Here is a 16,420-nt window from a genome sequence, read left to right as displayed (position 1 = left end):
AGAAATCACCCCTATTTTTTTCGCAACTATTCATTAACACCGTGTATATATTTACTCATTTTTATTGAAAAAATTGAAATACACGTTTTATATACATATAAAGTTATAAAATTGTATCAAAGAAAAAGAAACCGCACTTCACACAAAAATAGATGGTACCGTTTGTCGAAGAAATGCCGGCAAGCATGATGTTGAAGCGCAAAAAACTTGCAAAAATAGGGGTAAGCGTACTGTACATGCCTATATGCGACCGTAATATTTATGATCTGAAATCGGCACCTTTGAACATGCCGACGCCCGACAGAAATATTTATGACTAGATTACAGCACGCTCTGCACTCTTGAAAATAGCCATATTCATATTATTTCTCACCTTAAAGTTTTGTTGGTCTTGTAATTATTTTAGGCCTAGTACGCAAATTCTAGGCTAGCAATATTTTAAATATTTGCAGATTCCTCGGCATCACTCATTGCGAGGTATTAAATACATGAAAACCGAGTTTGTGATCTTTCGAGTTAAATCGCCTGGTGCTCCAATATTTTTTCTTTTGATATTTTTGGCCGCCCCTGTAGACCTTGCGCCCGTGGCAAGTGCCACCTTTGCCACGCCCTAGATACGGCACTGGTTGCCGAGCACATACAATTAGGAAGTTACCTGAAAAATAAATATTGTAGTGAATATAACGACTTTCCATTTCCAATATTGTTAAAATTCCCATTAAAGAGCTAGCAGTAGTGCTATGTAATGAAGTAAATGATTCTATGAAATACTTATATTGGTTATTCCCAGATCAGTTGAAACTGGTATCAATTAAACTGATTCTCAAAAAAAGCGACCCAGATGACCTTGGTATTTATACCAATAATTTCGTTACTGGCATTTGCCAGGATTCTCGAGCTTTTTATGTTCTAGACTAATTTTTCATATGAATGAAAATAATCTTTTTTCCCCAGTTTCAATACGATTATATGAGGGGGCGTTCAACAAATACGGCCATTTAGCAATTTGTGAACACAATTTTAGATCATTTAGAAAATAAAAATTTAGCAAAGGGCATTTTGTTGATTTGAGAAAGGCTTTTGACACAAAGTTATGGAATAAGGGGTAAAGTCTACGAATGGATTGACTTTTTTTCGGTAGGCGGCAACAGGTTGTAATAAATAATACAAAATCACAGATGTCGGTGTAGGATGAACACAGGGAAGCATGATACCTAGGTCTTATTCTTTTTATTATTTATACAGGGTGTGGCGTAATTAATGGATAATCCTGTACTGGCGAATAGGGGAGGTCATGGCCGACCAGAAAATGTAAAGTTATGTTCAGTAAAAATATCATAGTTTTCGAGATATCGGATAATTTCATTTTTTTCTAACAAGTGCACCTTTAGTCACTACTTTCAATGCTGTGATCACAAATCTTGTTATTTCTTTGGGCATTGTTTTTTATTTTACTCTCAAATAGATGTACTAAGAGATAAACTACCAACTTCCTACCATCTAGCTTAATTAAGAAAAAAAAGGAGGATTATCCTCATGTTTGCAAATTCACTTACTTTTTTCTTCAAGTTTCAGTCGTTATGGTGAAAAAAAAATGTATTGAGACCTTTGTGAACATTTCATAAATAAATTGTATATTTCATTGCGGTTCTAAAATGGTGTAATACATTTTATTCTTTTATTGGGTGCTCGGAGTACGTTGATATTTTTACTGAACATAACTTTACATTTTCTGGTCGGCCATGACCTCCCCTATTCGCCAGTACAGGATTATCCATTAATTACGCCACCACCCTGTATAAATTACCTTCCATCATAATTTTTCTATAACGAATAAAATCGATGATACCAATGGCAACGTTTCGATAAATGAGATGAGAATATAAATGAAATGAATGAATAGGTTGAAAGAATGCTTTTTAAAATTATTGAATGGTTTTTATGAATAAATGAGTCCAAGATAAATGTTATACTATTTCGCACAAAACAATCGCCAATTATTCCAAGCAACATCAATCTTGGTAATAATGTTATAATGAAATTGAGCAATTCTTGAACTGAGATACTTAATAATTATATAATATGATAAAATGTGTTCAAAATTAGCTTCCATTGGCTATGGAAATAAAATTGTTAATGGAGGAACAATTATATATTATGCGGATTTTGAGTTCATTTGAGATTTGATTCATCCCCAACATAAATTATCTATTTTAGCAAAGGGACCTTATTATATAGGTATTAAATTTTATAAATTACATGATGATAAAAATTTTGTTTAAATTTAGGAAAATTGAAGATATTCATAATTAATTATATTAATTGAGTTGGAACCATAACCTAGGTTAGGTTAATATTCATTGTGCGACTATTTGAGTTGTGAGAATTCAGTTTTGTTTATTTATGCCGTCATTTGATTTTTTTATGTGAAATTTGAATATGAATACTTGTTATTTTCATTGTTAATAGATGACACTGTAATCTGTATGATGCTTATAACTCAAAAAAGGTGCATTTCGCCGATAAATTCAACTTCGACCAAAATAAAGTGCCAGAAGGGATCAATCCGGAAACAAAACATATACAGGGCGGTAGGAGCAATTTTGCAGTCTGAAGCAAAAAATTTTTTGGTGCCCCTGCTGAAAAAGTATTAATGAACAAACTCCCCCCCTCAACAAGAAACATTACCTGCTTCGATGATAATTCGCCATTTTTGATTTCTCTCGCGATTTTGCTAATCGTTTCTTCTCTAAAGTCGTTTCGATGAACAATGCGTAAGTGATATACCTGAGTCTCACATTCACAATCGATCACTTACGGTCGATTAAAGATTACCTATCACACCTATTACAAGATACAAAGAGCGGTAAGGCATACCTAAAAAGCTTCGAAAACTAAATGGAATTAAAAACATATGTTCCGCTGAAAACATTTAGCATTTATCAGTAACTAGTTTCCAATGCAGAATCGTGTGAATTTTCCATATATTGAATGTGTAAACAACTAACACGTAATTCGAAGTGTTGTTTTACGTCTTTGTGAAATACATTACATCCTTCATTCAATAAGGTAATAGGCGCAATTCTGCTTATATTGGTTGGGTTGCCATGTGTTATTTATTTAGTAAAGACAGTTTGTAGATTTTTATTGCAGGGAATGTTGATAAACGCAGCTTTTAAGAATCAAGACTATATTTTTTCAGAAATATGAAAGGGCGGCCACAAACTGGGCTAAATTGCCGCCCCTCGAAAAGAGGCGCCTAAAATAGTCGCTTCACTGTTTCACCGCTAACGCCGGTTTCAGAATCAGTTAAGAGTCCATCTACATATGATATTAAAAACAGATTCCTATCGCCAGATCCACTCGAGTATCACCTCAAGCCATAGGGCAGCGTGAAAAACAATGTTCGATAAAATTGTGAAATTTTCCGTGCTACAAGATTTTACATGTTGCACGAGCAACATTCCCTAACCCTTTAATACCATATATAAACAAGTTCTCTAGATGCCTAACGCGCCTACTAAGCACTGGTCTCACAGTGACTTACAGCGTATTCGACTGGCTGCACCAGTGCGAATTAATCCGAGCTATTTATGTCATTAGTTCGACAAAAACTCGAATTAATTCGTACTGGTGCAGCCAGTCGAATACGCTATTCATAAACCACAGTGGCCACAAGCATAGTCTCGTTTTTGATTGGCTGAGCCTAAATATGGCGGCTTTTTCTTAACATTTTCTGTTTACCTGATTTTTGGGAATAACTTAATATGTGAGGCCCACTCAGGCATAGTATTCTGCAGTTGAATAATGAGTTCAATATACAATCAAATACTATCGGACCCAACAATTTCAATTTTGACAAAGTGTCAGTTAAGTTCAGTCAATTTTATTCTATGTCCCTATTCGCCATTTTTAAGCTCAATTTGAACGAATTGTCGCCACTGTGTTTTATTAAGTCACTGTAGACTCACTAACATCAGCGGCCTCACGCGGTTACACGCTGTAACTGAAAGATTTCGCGGGAATTTCAAAAGTGATTCCCTTAAAAATACTTGCTTTTTTAAATGAGAGTCAGAGCCTGTTTTAAGGTTGGGTGTGTGATACCGCACAGCGATATCAAACATCCCATTTTTAAACTTCAACTGACAATTGGAATGAATGTGCTTCTCCATTTTGATAGATGAAATTGAGTCAATCTGAATGGGTGTACTTGGTACAGTAGGTACAGGTAACATTGGCACGAAATGATGAGCAATCGATTTGCAGAACAACCGGTATAAAAAATGTTCATAAGTTTATTGCACTTTCTTTCCCTGGTGATAATCATTTTACAAATAAAAAACTAATTATATCCCTATATTTATTCGAAATTGATTCATTCATTATTTCAAATTGTGCTCAACTAGTACATAAATCTTTCAATATAGTCTTCGGAGTTTGGTTTGTTTATATGTAGTTCATATACCTTAGGAGATCAATCCTACCAACCCTGAAAATATTTTTCATTTCGAAAAATTTTATTCAATGGACATTTAGTTAGGGAAATGATTTCCCATAAATTTGGCTGATTTTTGTTATGTTATAGTACTTGATCGGCTGTTCGAAAATGTCTATAGCCACAAAGATCAAAAATGCACAGTTTTCGAGATATGGAGCTTTGAAAATCAATTTTTTCCATTTTTTGCGCTATTTGATCATGAATCGGCGAGCTCTCATTTTTGGTTGGGATGGAATTTGGATATTCGGAGCAAGAATCCGACTGAGAAACGGTCTTCCTCAGTTATATTAGGCACTGCCATCGAATAATTTTTCATACACTGGCTATAAAGGAAGGTACAACCTCCAAGATTTTCCAGTTATCTTTTTATGCTACGAGATAACGTCAAAGTAATTCAATTTTTTTTTATTAAAAGGAATCTTCGCATTCATTTCGCTAACCTCAACAATCTAATAAGTAGATAATATTCATTCGTATGTAAAAACTTTAATGCAACATTCTTTAAAAAATTCTGGGTTAAATAGGAAAGTTTTGTTCATAATTTGCTTCCAAAGACTGCAGGACTTTTTCCACGTGGAAAGTACTATAAGTTACCAAAGATGCAGACATTTTCACCGATTCGTTTGCCTGTGAGATGCTATCATACATTTCGAGCCATTCTGAGAAAAATGTCTTAGCAGCCCATTATCAGATTATGGTGATTTGAGATGAGCAAATCACATATCATATGTAAATGTTATTTCTGATTATATCATCATGATTTTCCAATTTTCCCCCATTACAGCTGATACTCGTTATGAATATTTTGGAAACTAATTTTATGTTCTTGGACATCAAGTATAATCCGATTCAGTAATTTTAGTCCCCCTTCAAAAAACCCCAAAACATGTCGTTTCTCGAAAATATGAATTATTCTGACGTTATCTTGTAGCATGAAGAGATGTAAGGAAGATCTTTTCAAATCTTCAGAGAAAAAATCAAGCGTTGTTAGATCCGCCGAACACGCAGGCCACTTCACTAAGTCCCTTCGGCCTATCCAACGTCCAGTAAACCTACCATTCAGATACTGTCTCACCTGAGCTGCAAAGTACTGGGGAGCTCCGTCCTGCTGAAAGCGTAACTCCTCTTCTAAAAGGGTTTTCATCTGTCTCCAAAGCTTCGGTTATTAGAAGATCAATCATGTTTCATCCAGATCCACAGATATACATCGCCAGTGAGATTTCTAGGAATTAACACATTTTCATTTAGTTTTATCCGTACTATAATTCCATAAAAAGAACACTGTAGCTTTGTGAATAATCACTTTATTAGAACACAAACTGCAGGTTCATACAAATTCGAGAAAGACTATTTCGCAATCGGGTTATGAGTTCCGAATATCCAAATTCCATTTCAATCATAACTGAGAGCACTCTGATTGATGAACACATACCGCAAAAAAATTGGAAAAAATCCATTTTCAAAGTTCCATATCTCGAAAACTGTCTGTTTTTGAGCTCTGTAGCTATAAATGTAGGCTTGGTTAATCGATCGTCTAGAGGTATGATTCGATTACCTGGCCTGTCGTCTTTTTCTCCGTGGCTTTGTTGGATTTGTAATAATTAAACTCTTTTGAATTATTTACATCTATTTACAAAGCCACAATTATACAGTACAAAATCAGTATTAAGAAGATCTTAATAACGTCTTAATTACAAGTTTCTCACTACGGTACTGAATTTCGTCTTTAAATCGTTTGTTGATTAGGTACTCGAAACGTCTTGGATTATCACGTCTTCGTCGTACTTCAAGTTTCCGGTCGTCTCGTCTTTAACTTGTTCGCGACTCGTCTTAATCTAGTCCGCGAAACGTCTTTTCGTCTTACTTCTTAAGTTGACCGCCCGAACTTGACTCGTCTTCGACTTAAGTTAAACTATGTCTCTGTCGATTGGAACTACCCTGTCTCGAATATTGACCTCCCTTCTTTTCGTCTAGGCCACACCCTTAGGGGAAAATACCATCCCCTAGTCCAATAAGAGCTTTGCCGTACCGCCCACAAAGATCTTCGCGGATTCCTGGAAATCGAATATTCTAGAAGGACTAGAACCTGATTAACAGATGTAACACATCTGGTACAACCGTCTTGTTCTCGAACTTTCCCAACCCCAGTAAGTCTCTTAAGATTTACAACCGACATGACACATCTTCGACACCCCGAAGAATAACACATCCTTTTCACATTATGTACAATAACAATTCGTTCCCTGTAAATCAATTGAAACTGTCATGCCCTCGACACTAAAAGAAACTAATAGGTCTCCAAGCATCCGGTTGACCATCGCAATCATTTACAGGGAACAATAATTGGATCCTACATAAATATTTTTGATAAGCCAATCAAGGACCAAAAAATGCATACCAAAAATTCAGCCAAATTAACGGAAACCCATTTTCCCAACCAAATGTGCTTTGCGAGCAAAGTCCTGATCAGAGAGATATACAGAAAGATTAGAGTGAATATGTACTTCCAAATTTTTCAGGTTTCCTTTCTACACTTGATGATGAAGCACCTGGAAATAATGCTCTGAAAGATCAAGTTTTTCTACTGAAATGGGTGCAAAGAAACATAGGAAGTTTTGGAGGAGACCCTGGAAAAGTTACTATATTGGGTCACAGCGCTGGAGCAGGTTCTACTCATTTACACATGATAAGCCCACTTTCTAAAGGTAGGTACTTTGGCGAATCTGTCTCGAGCCAATATTTAGGTGCGCCCTCTCCCGGGGGTATTGTGTTTCGTCCCGAGATCGCTGGTGGACTCATCGGTTAGGCTATCCAGCGATCTCTGCCTAAGACACACCTTCCCACACCATTTGGTGAGAAGTGAATCGGTTGCTTCGCGTCGACCCCTTTAAATACGCCGGGGCCGATGTTGTGTGGCGCATTACCACCATGGCGCCATCTCTGAGCAAACCGAGTCACTACACACCCCCTCACCAGTAACGAAGACCCTCCTGAGGAGGAGGTACGCAGGTGGTCCCAGGGGGGAGAGAGCGCTTGCGTGCTGTGATGACGAAAACACGAGGCTCGGCGTGCCATCAGCTCTAGTGTCTGATGGACACCCCAGTAGCCGTAACGTTGAGCGGGGCAGTGAGTCGCCTCTGCGCTCCAACGCCGCAGCTTTTTCGTCATCACGTCGGGGTCACCAATTTTGGGACAGCGTGACGACTTGGTCGATGCTGGGGTTTAATCAGGCCTCAATCTGATTAACCTCGGGACAACTAGAACAGGACATGCGCTAACTAGGCCTCTATCTGCCTACTCCTAGTTAGCAGGGAAAAAATAAAATAGTAAAATAAAATATACAAACAGATATAATATAAAACACAAAGTGCTGCGTAAGGCAGGTTGATATTTGACTGGAAATCTTCGGCTTGTCTTCCGTTTAAGTTGTGTACTTCGAGGCTTAAATAGATTGTTGCGCCCTCTGTTGGGGGAAGCGTTAACCTGGTTGGCGGCGCCACCATGATGGTAACGCAGGAATCTGTAATCCCCACAGTACTTTGATTTTCTCCAATAAGTAGATTTGAATTTTGAGTATTGATTTGAATTTCAAAAATTAGGAAAGCATGACATTTCCAAGATATCTAAAACATATATGTTTGTACTTCAATATGCCGTTGGGATGGACACTGGCTGTTAATAAAGAAACCTTCCAATTTAGGTAAAGGAACATACTCCGATCGTCCGAATGGAAATTTCATGTTCTTTCAATACGTTTTTTGATGTGCAATTCATTACATTTGAAAGAACGCACTTTTCATCATTTCAGTAGTATAATGGTGTTCTATTTGAAATATCGAAGTTGTTAATACTTTTTGAAATAAGCGTCATCACCGCAGTACTGAAAATATTTTAGATCGATAGAGAAGTGGTTCCTACCCAAAAAAAAAACAAATTTTCAATAAAATCGTACCTTCCGTTCTCCGTGAAGAGATCATCGACCGTGGCGCAGCCTTTATAAAGTGTTATGGATTTTTCAATATCTTCCCAATAGGCTCAGGTACGTTAATATAATGTTGAGAAATCGTTGAGTAACCCACCGTTTATTATGAGTCATAATGTTTTATTTTGTTTATATCAATATTTAACGTTGTTTTTAAACATATAATTACGATTTTATTATGATGACTACAGAAACGTTGATCGAACACTTAAATATATAAACAATTGTTCATATAATAATAGATATATAATAATATAATGTTTATTTACTATAAACATAAAAAAATTACAGAGGTATTTATTTCACGAAATATTTACCTGTACGTAATTATAAATGAAAAGTGCTTCTAAAATATTTGAAGAAATATACATTATTTATAATATTTTATATTTAAGTATTCTACATAACAAAAATAGACACGTATGAATCATTCCGGTTATATTTCTGAATATATTTCAAAAACAATGTTTGCGAGACGTACTCAAACCATGGCAATTTCTTGGGAGGATTTCGTTGGGTCATCCTGGGATCACTGATGAAATCGGCAGTTTGGATCTCAGTGATCTCTGCCAAATACACCTTCCATTTCTAGAGCGGAGAACTTTTCCTGAAGCAAATAAACTTAGAACTTACATATAAATAAATAAATATAATAAATAACGTCTTTATTCAGAGAAGGATTATAATATGCCTTGCAATCATGACATCAAGGGCGAAGTCTAGCAAGCTATTCAACTCAACCCCACAATAATGTAAGAAGCCAGACTAATATTGCATAATTTTAATATAAATTGAAACAACGAGATGACTGAAATAAAAATAATATGCGAAAATATGTGAATCAGAGAGCACCCAGCACCCTCTCCCCGCCACAGCAAGGGCCAACAATAAAAAATAAAAAAACATATATAAATATATGCACACCCATCACGCAATTTTCCTGAGAGGTCACTCATCCAAGTCCTAACTTCGGTCGGCACTACTTGGCCTCAGTATTCTATTGTGAACTGACAATTTCAGCGTGCTATGAACTACTTTGCTCGACTAGCAAAGAGTCACTACAAGTGTATATCAGGGCCCCCGCAACCGCGCGTTCAACGCGTGCACCGCACGCGGGCGCCACTCTATAGGGGCGCCAAAATCTCTTATAGACCACATGAAAAACCGAAAGACCAAAGGTTTTTGAGAATTTTTTTTTATTTTTTCAACAATTTTGAACGTGCAAAGACATCTTTTACACATCCAAACAAGTTCCCGAACGTCGCAATCCCCATAAAATAACCTCGGCCACAGATTGCAATTATACGATTCTTTTCGAGTAAACAAATCATAAATAATCATCCCTTTGTCGGTACGGGATTTTTTTATGGACCACCTGCACCGGACGGCGGGCACCATTTCTTCGATCATCACTAAAACGCATATGGTACACATAAACAATCATAAATACCGAAGCAATAGCTTTTAGCCAGGGGAATTACTGAAACTTTCGCCACCATCTGTAGGAAAAATACTACAGGTTACAGAGAATTTCTGAAACTACCAAAATCTGCTTGCTATGCTATAACAGCAGAAACCTATCCAAAGAATAGTTATTTTGCTTCGAAACGTTTAGGGGTTGAGGTCAAGACGCAAAAAATTCTACTAGTTTTTCTGATTGGCAACATTTATCCTCAGCCATTACAAGACATGAAACATCAATTGCACATAAAGTTCACATGAATAAATGGATGAATTTAAAAAAAATGTTAAAATTGTCCACAACGGTGAACGATCATCACTTACGGGTTTTAGAAACTGAAAAAAAATATTGGCATGACGTTCTAGGAAGAATTGTTTCAATTGTTAAATGTTTATCCAGACAGTGTCTAGCTTTTCAAGGTTCTTCTAAAAAACTTTTTGAAAATGATAATGGGAACTTCCTCAAAACTGTGGAAATGATTTCATCTTTTGATCCTGTGATGAGAGAGCACATTAGTGCAAAACTCACAAACAAATTCTTGATGACCCATTATTTAGGCTACCAGATACAAAATGAAATTATTGAATTGATGGCTTCTAAAGTAAAAAATAATATTTTGGATATGGTTCGAAGTTCCAAATATTATTCAATAATTTTAGATTGTACACCGGATGCAAGCCATACAGAGCAAATAAGCCTCGTTTTGCTTTATGTTGTTCTAAATGACAGTTCTAAAATGGTTCAAATACAAGAAAGTTTTATAGCGTTTAGTCCAATATTCGACTCTACAGGGGAAGGGCTATTCAATTTTGTTATGGGATTTTTGGAAAATTTAAATTTAGATATTGAATACATAAGAGGTCAAGGGTATGATAATGGGGCGAATATGCGCGGAAAACATATTGGTTTACAAAAACGCATACTCGATGCTAATTCTAGGGCTTTTTTTGTGCCATGTGCCGCACACAGCTTAAATTTAACTGTAAATGATGCTGCTAAGGTTTCAAATGAAACACTGAATTTTTTTAATATTGTACAAGAACTATACATATACATTTTTCTCCTCATCCACAAAAAGATGGGATGTTATAAAAAAGCATGTTCCTCAGTTACATTTAAAACCCCTAAGTGATACTAGATGGTCAAGTAGGATTGATGCTATAAAACCACTAAAATTTCATTTAATTCAAATATGTGATAGCCTTTTAGAATTAGCTGAAAATGATACTTTCACCATAGAAACTAGACATAAAGCAAATTCTCTTTTATCAAATATTCAAACTTTCAAATTTATTTGTAGTGTAATAATTTGGTATGATGTTTTATTCCAAATTAATATTGTAAGCAAAAGATGCAGAGTGTAGCGATTGACATTAAAGTGTGCCAAAACTATTTAAAGAATTTAGTTGATCATTTTAAAAATTATAGAGGTGATAATGTTTTTGAGGAAAAACTTTCTGAAGCTGGAAAACTAGCGGCTGCTCTTGAGATAGAGCAAAGTTTTCCTCCATTATATAGTGTAAGACGAAAGTATAAACCAAAATTGTTCGATTATGAACACACAGATGAGGCACCTCAAGATCCAAAAATCGCTTTCAAAATTAATTTCTCTTTGAAAATAATTGATCAAACGCTAAGTTCTTTAAATAGTAGGTTCGATATGATATCTGAATACGATAACGTTTTTGGTTTTATTTGTGATATTCTTAAATTAAATGACGAAGATCTATTAAAATGCTGTCATGCTCTTCAACAAAAGCTTACTGATCAGGAAAAGAAGGAGGCTGACGTGGAAGAAAATGATTTATTCAACGAGATAAAAGCCCTAAGATTGTTTTCATTACCTGAAGCGTCAAATCCTCTCGAAATTCTACAATATATTTTTGAAAATAATCTAACTTCTTCTCTACCGAATCTTAGTATTGCCTTAAGAATCCTTCTGACTTTACCTGTGTCTGTTGCTTCTGGTGAGAGATCATTCTCTAAATTAAAAATAATTAAAAATTATTTGAGGTCTACTATGTCACAAGAAAGATTATCTGGATTGGCCATCTTAGCTATAGAGCAAGAGATACTCGATAAAATTGATTTTGATGATATAATAAAAGAATTCGCAGCAGCCAAATCTAGAAAAACATCCATTTAATTTTATCCTTTAATTGAATATTTTATTTGTTATTCGTTTATTGTTTGGTTTATATATTTATGAATAGATTAAAGAAGAATAAAGCTCAGGTTTTGAAAACTCTGCAGTTTCATTACAAATTTAAAATAAAATGCGGTTTTGATCGAATGCTTGAATAAAATAATGAAAAATTAAAAAAATGTATTATGCAACAACTGACAGCATAAAGTTCTTAAGGCATCCAATAAAGGTTGCTGATAGTTTTTTTAACCCTTCTACAAATAAATTCCTAACGAAAACTGAAACATTTTTTGCCGATTATCCTGCGACGTTTTTCTCCACTTCCCCCCTTTAAGGGGCGCCAAAATATTTTCGGCACGCGGGCGTTGATGACCCTTGCGGGGGCCCTGGTGTATATACAATATAGTCAACAACCGGTAAATGTGTGAATTTTTGGACATCACAGATGAATACGAAGGAATATCATTCTTGTACTTCCAGGCTACTCAAAATAGCTCTCTGTATTATAGGTCTTCTTCCTCATAGCAAACATAACCGAAATTCAAATTTTATACAAGGTGGTTCACGTAAGCGATTCACTGGATTTCGTAATTAAATCTTTGAGCAAAATTAAAAAGGAAAACTATCGAACGCAGGCATGAAAAGTTATCATTTTTTCTCTTTTTTTTTGCAAATTCGAAAGGTTTTCAAAATTAAAATAATGGTTAAGAGACAATTTCTAACCATTTTTTTTCCTGGTATTCTCGTAAATGGAAAACTTGTTGAGAGCTTCTGAGACAATGGAATAATAACGTTGCTTGATAATAAACACCGTAATTTAGTAATATGATTAGGTCATAGTTTATCATCGATTTAAAACGGATATTTCATTATCACTATCAACTAGGTATTTGAGTCAAAAAAGGGTTGAGAGATTGATTGAAAGATATATTCAACTTGAACGATGATATAATGTTGAACACAAACGTATGTTACCGACAGTGAGTATGAATGATATGTTTATATCAACGTTGAATGGATGTCATGTGATGATATAGTCATTAGAAAACGTGAAATCGTGGATCACACAATAGATTGCCAAAAGTTTTCCGATATCAATTCAGGACTTTAGGACAAGAATTCTTAAACAGTAATTCAAATTTACAAATAAAATGATTGCACATATCATTAATCTTATCTTTGTTAAACGAGTTCAGTGTGGACAAATCCACTCCAGAAAGTGCATCTATAAATTTCCTAATTTTCATTTTGATTAAAATTGTGAAACGTATAATCAAGTGTACCACAGAGTTTCAAATTTTAAGAACCACCTAGCATGCTCAGTAATCAGTTTTCAAGTGGTAGGCTGCTATAACTCAAAATGCTCTTTTTTGAGTTATCTCGTTGGCAACGATATGACATATAGTCAAATTGCCAAATAGATAACTCAAAAAAAATCATTTTGAGTTATCGCAGCCTACCACTTGAGAACTGCCAGCTTGCATGCCAGATGGTTCTTAAAATTTGAAACTCTGTGGTACTCAGAATAAGAGAGATAGGCCAAACATATGTTATATATTTGAAATCAGGGGAAAAAGAGCTATTCAAATATAGAAAAATATACAGGGTGTTCCATTTGAAAAAATGAAGTTGCTATCAATATGTGGCCCACTCTGTATATATTTCGTTTTGTGAAATAATTTTAAAAAAAACACTAGTCGATTTCGTGAAACTTTTGTGGAAAACATTTTTTGTACCTCTTTTAGTAACAAAGTAAAAGGGGGGGTCAAATTATGGTGAAAAACCCGGTACAACATTCCCAGAAGAACTCTTTGGAATAAAATAAACAAAAGATATACGGGCGAACCCGGAGGCATTATTGCACTAATATATACCGCCAGCACTTCAATAAAGTGCCAAAAAACGCATTGGCAAACTCGCACCGATTTGCGGGTCACTTTGCCAACTTTTAAATTAAAAAAAAAAGAAGTGTGCACCTTTTCATCTGATTCTAACCTTAGCAGTCGACAACTAAAATGTTCAAATTAAACATTCTTTGCACAGGACTCATTTCACAAAAAAAAAAACGAAAAAGTTACACCAAGAAAACTATAAAAAGTGGTGCAAAGTCACACGGTGTGACTCAGACTGCTCTACGGTACTTATTTTATCAACGTTCAATTAATTAGTTTGTGTTTGTTTGAAATTCATAAAGATAGAGCTTTTTGAGGGTTCTCATTTTTTATTTTTTTTTTTCATGTCGTTCTTTTCTCCCTTAATAACTCGTTGTCACCCTTCCAATTATTTCAATACAGAAAATGATACCTTTGAGTTGATCGAATTCCAGCAAATCATAGTGATAGGTGATCAGAAATACAGAAAAATTCGTCACTTAAAATACCAAATTCACATTCTTGTTTCAACTGATATTCTTCCATCTGAAACACCACGATGTAAACATGAAAAAGGATATTCGGGATATTCATTCAATTTTTTAACATACGATTTATTGTTCTTTTACTTCCAGGTCTCTTTCATCAAGCCATAAGCCAAAGTGGATCAGGATTAGCTTTGTGGTCAACTCCTTATAATAATCTGAATAAACAACTTTTGACTTTGCAAGCATCATTATTTTCTTGCAATACATCCACTTCAAAAGTTCTATTGGAATGTCTAAGAAAAGTTTGTGCCCGAAAATTGGTTCAATCGGGAGATTTCTTTAAGGTTAGTTCAGTAGTATCCATTAAAATTTCCTTATATTTCCTTTCCACACTTTATCCTTATTGCACATCTGAAGAAGCAATGACATAAAGAAGTAACTCGCGTAGTGGTGTGTAATAATCCCCTTCTTTTTGGGGGTATATTTGTCAATGAACGAGCGGCTTTCCACTGACTATAATCATGTTATAAAAATGATGTTATTAATAATATTGTGGGTTGCGGCCTTCGCACTAGGAATAGGTCTTCTTGTGTTTTTTTTTCCTATAAAAGATGTGATAAAGTTTGAAAAAAACACTTTTAATAATTTCAATATTCAATAAAGAAAAAAAATCGGAACTAATCTTTGGCTCAGATGATGCCTAGTAAATTTAGTATTCTATATGATAAAATTAAATACTTATCAATATATATCTCATAGTTCGGAGAATTCAGAACTTAGACTTTTTTATCTTATTTTTTCTTGTTGCTCTCAAAATCAGGAGAATTTTGATCAATATTATAAAAACATAAACATTTTTTTGACCTGTTTTTCCCTCGTTGCCGGAATCCTCTTTGTGCGGTTTAGATAATCCTTAATTTGATTTCACTCGAGATAAAGAAAATAAAAAAAAACCACTAAAAACTGAACTGAGACGTGTACTTCAAATTTTCGAGCAGACAGTTTTACTGCACAAATTTTCAACGTAAAAGTGAAGTTTTTGAGAACTTGGATTCCTGAACGTAGTGTAAAGTGACTTTTAACAATGAATTATCAAAAATATTGAAGCCATAATTATTTCAAGGTTACTTTGTAATTCATTTCTACATTAGTTTTCCTTTTTATAGCTGTATACCATTTCAGTTTTTATTTTTGAATTACTTTCTCAGTCTCTCGTCGTTTCCCATTACTGCACCAATTTTCAACGAAAACGTGAATTTTTTAAGAATTTGGTTTGCTGGAAGTGATTTAAAGTAACTTTTATTGATTAATCTGAGTTAGTTATTGAGATCATAGTCCTCTTTCGTGTGTGAAGTCTATTGATTCTTTCAGCAGAGCTTTTCACTACTGCGAATAATCATAAAATTTCGTATTCAATCAAGTAGGTTGACAACCATCACTTTGACAGAAGACTATTGTTGTTCAGAATAATTCGGATTAATTAATTATTTTGTTATTATGTTTTTTGTTCATAATTGTTTCAAAATATACGATATCAACCTAATGCAACTCAATTCTCAATAATTAGAAACTGAAATAGTATACAGCTATAAAAAGGAAAACCAATGTAAAAATGAATTACAAAGTAATCTTGAAATAATTATGGATTCAATATTTGTGATGATTCATTGTAAAAAGTCACTTTAAACCACTTTCAGGTATCCAAGTTCTTAAAAACTTCACTTTTACGTTGAAAATTTGTGCAGTAAAACTGTCTGCGCGAAAATTTGAAGTACACGTCTCAGTTTAGTTTTTAGTGGTGTTTCCGAATATTAAAACAGATTTTCAAAATTCCGATGTACAGGGTGCTGTTTCGAGTATACAAACGATTCATAATTTTTTGTTAACCTGAACCTGGATTTTCAAGGCGGTTATGGCATGATACGTTTGGGCTCTCAATTAGGAACATATTTGCCAAATATGAAGAAAATATA

At 34.6% G+C, this 16,420-nt stretch overlaps 1 protein-coding gene across 3 annotated transcripts in view; it reads left to right on the top strand.

Annotated features, from left to right (window-relative positions):
• Positions 1-16,420, top strand: part of LOC123677522 (juvenile hormone esterase-like) — a 57,502-nt gene that overhangs the window by 22,419 nt on the left and 18,663 nt on the right. For all 3 annotated transcript variants that reach the window (XM_045614092.1, XM_045614091.1, XM_045614090.1), the window contains exons 5-6: positions 7,018-7,203; positions 14,595-14,791. In XM_045614092.1, coding sequence (XP_045470048.1) covers positions 7,018-7,203; positions 14,595-14,791 — 383 coding nt within the window. The remainder of the gene's footprint in view (positions 1-7,017; positions 7,204-14,594; positions 14,792-16,420) is intronic.

This window comes from Harmonia axyridis, chromosome 4 (genome assembly GCF_914767665.1).
Source record: "Harmonia axyridis chromosome 4, icHarAxyr1.1, whole genome shotgun sequence".
In the NCBI taxonomy this organism is placed as follows: domain Eukaryota; kingdom Metazoa; phylum Arthropoda; class Insecta; order Coleoptera; family Coccinellidae; genus Harmonia; species Harmonia axyridis.
Note: the sequence above shows the minus strand (reverse complement) of the source record. Positions and strands in the feature narration are given on the sequence as shown.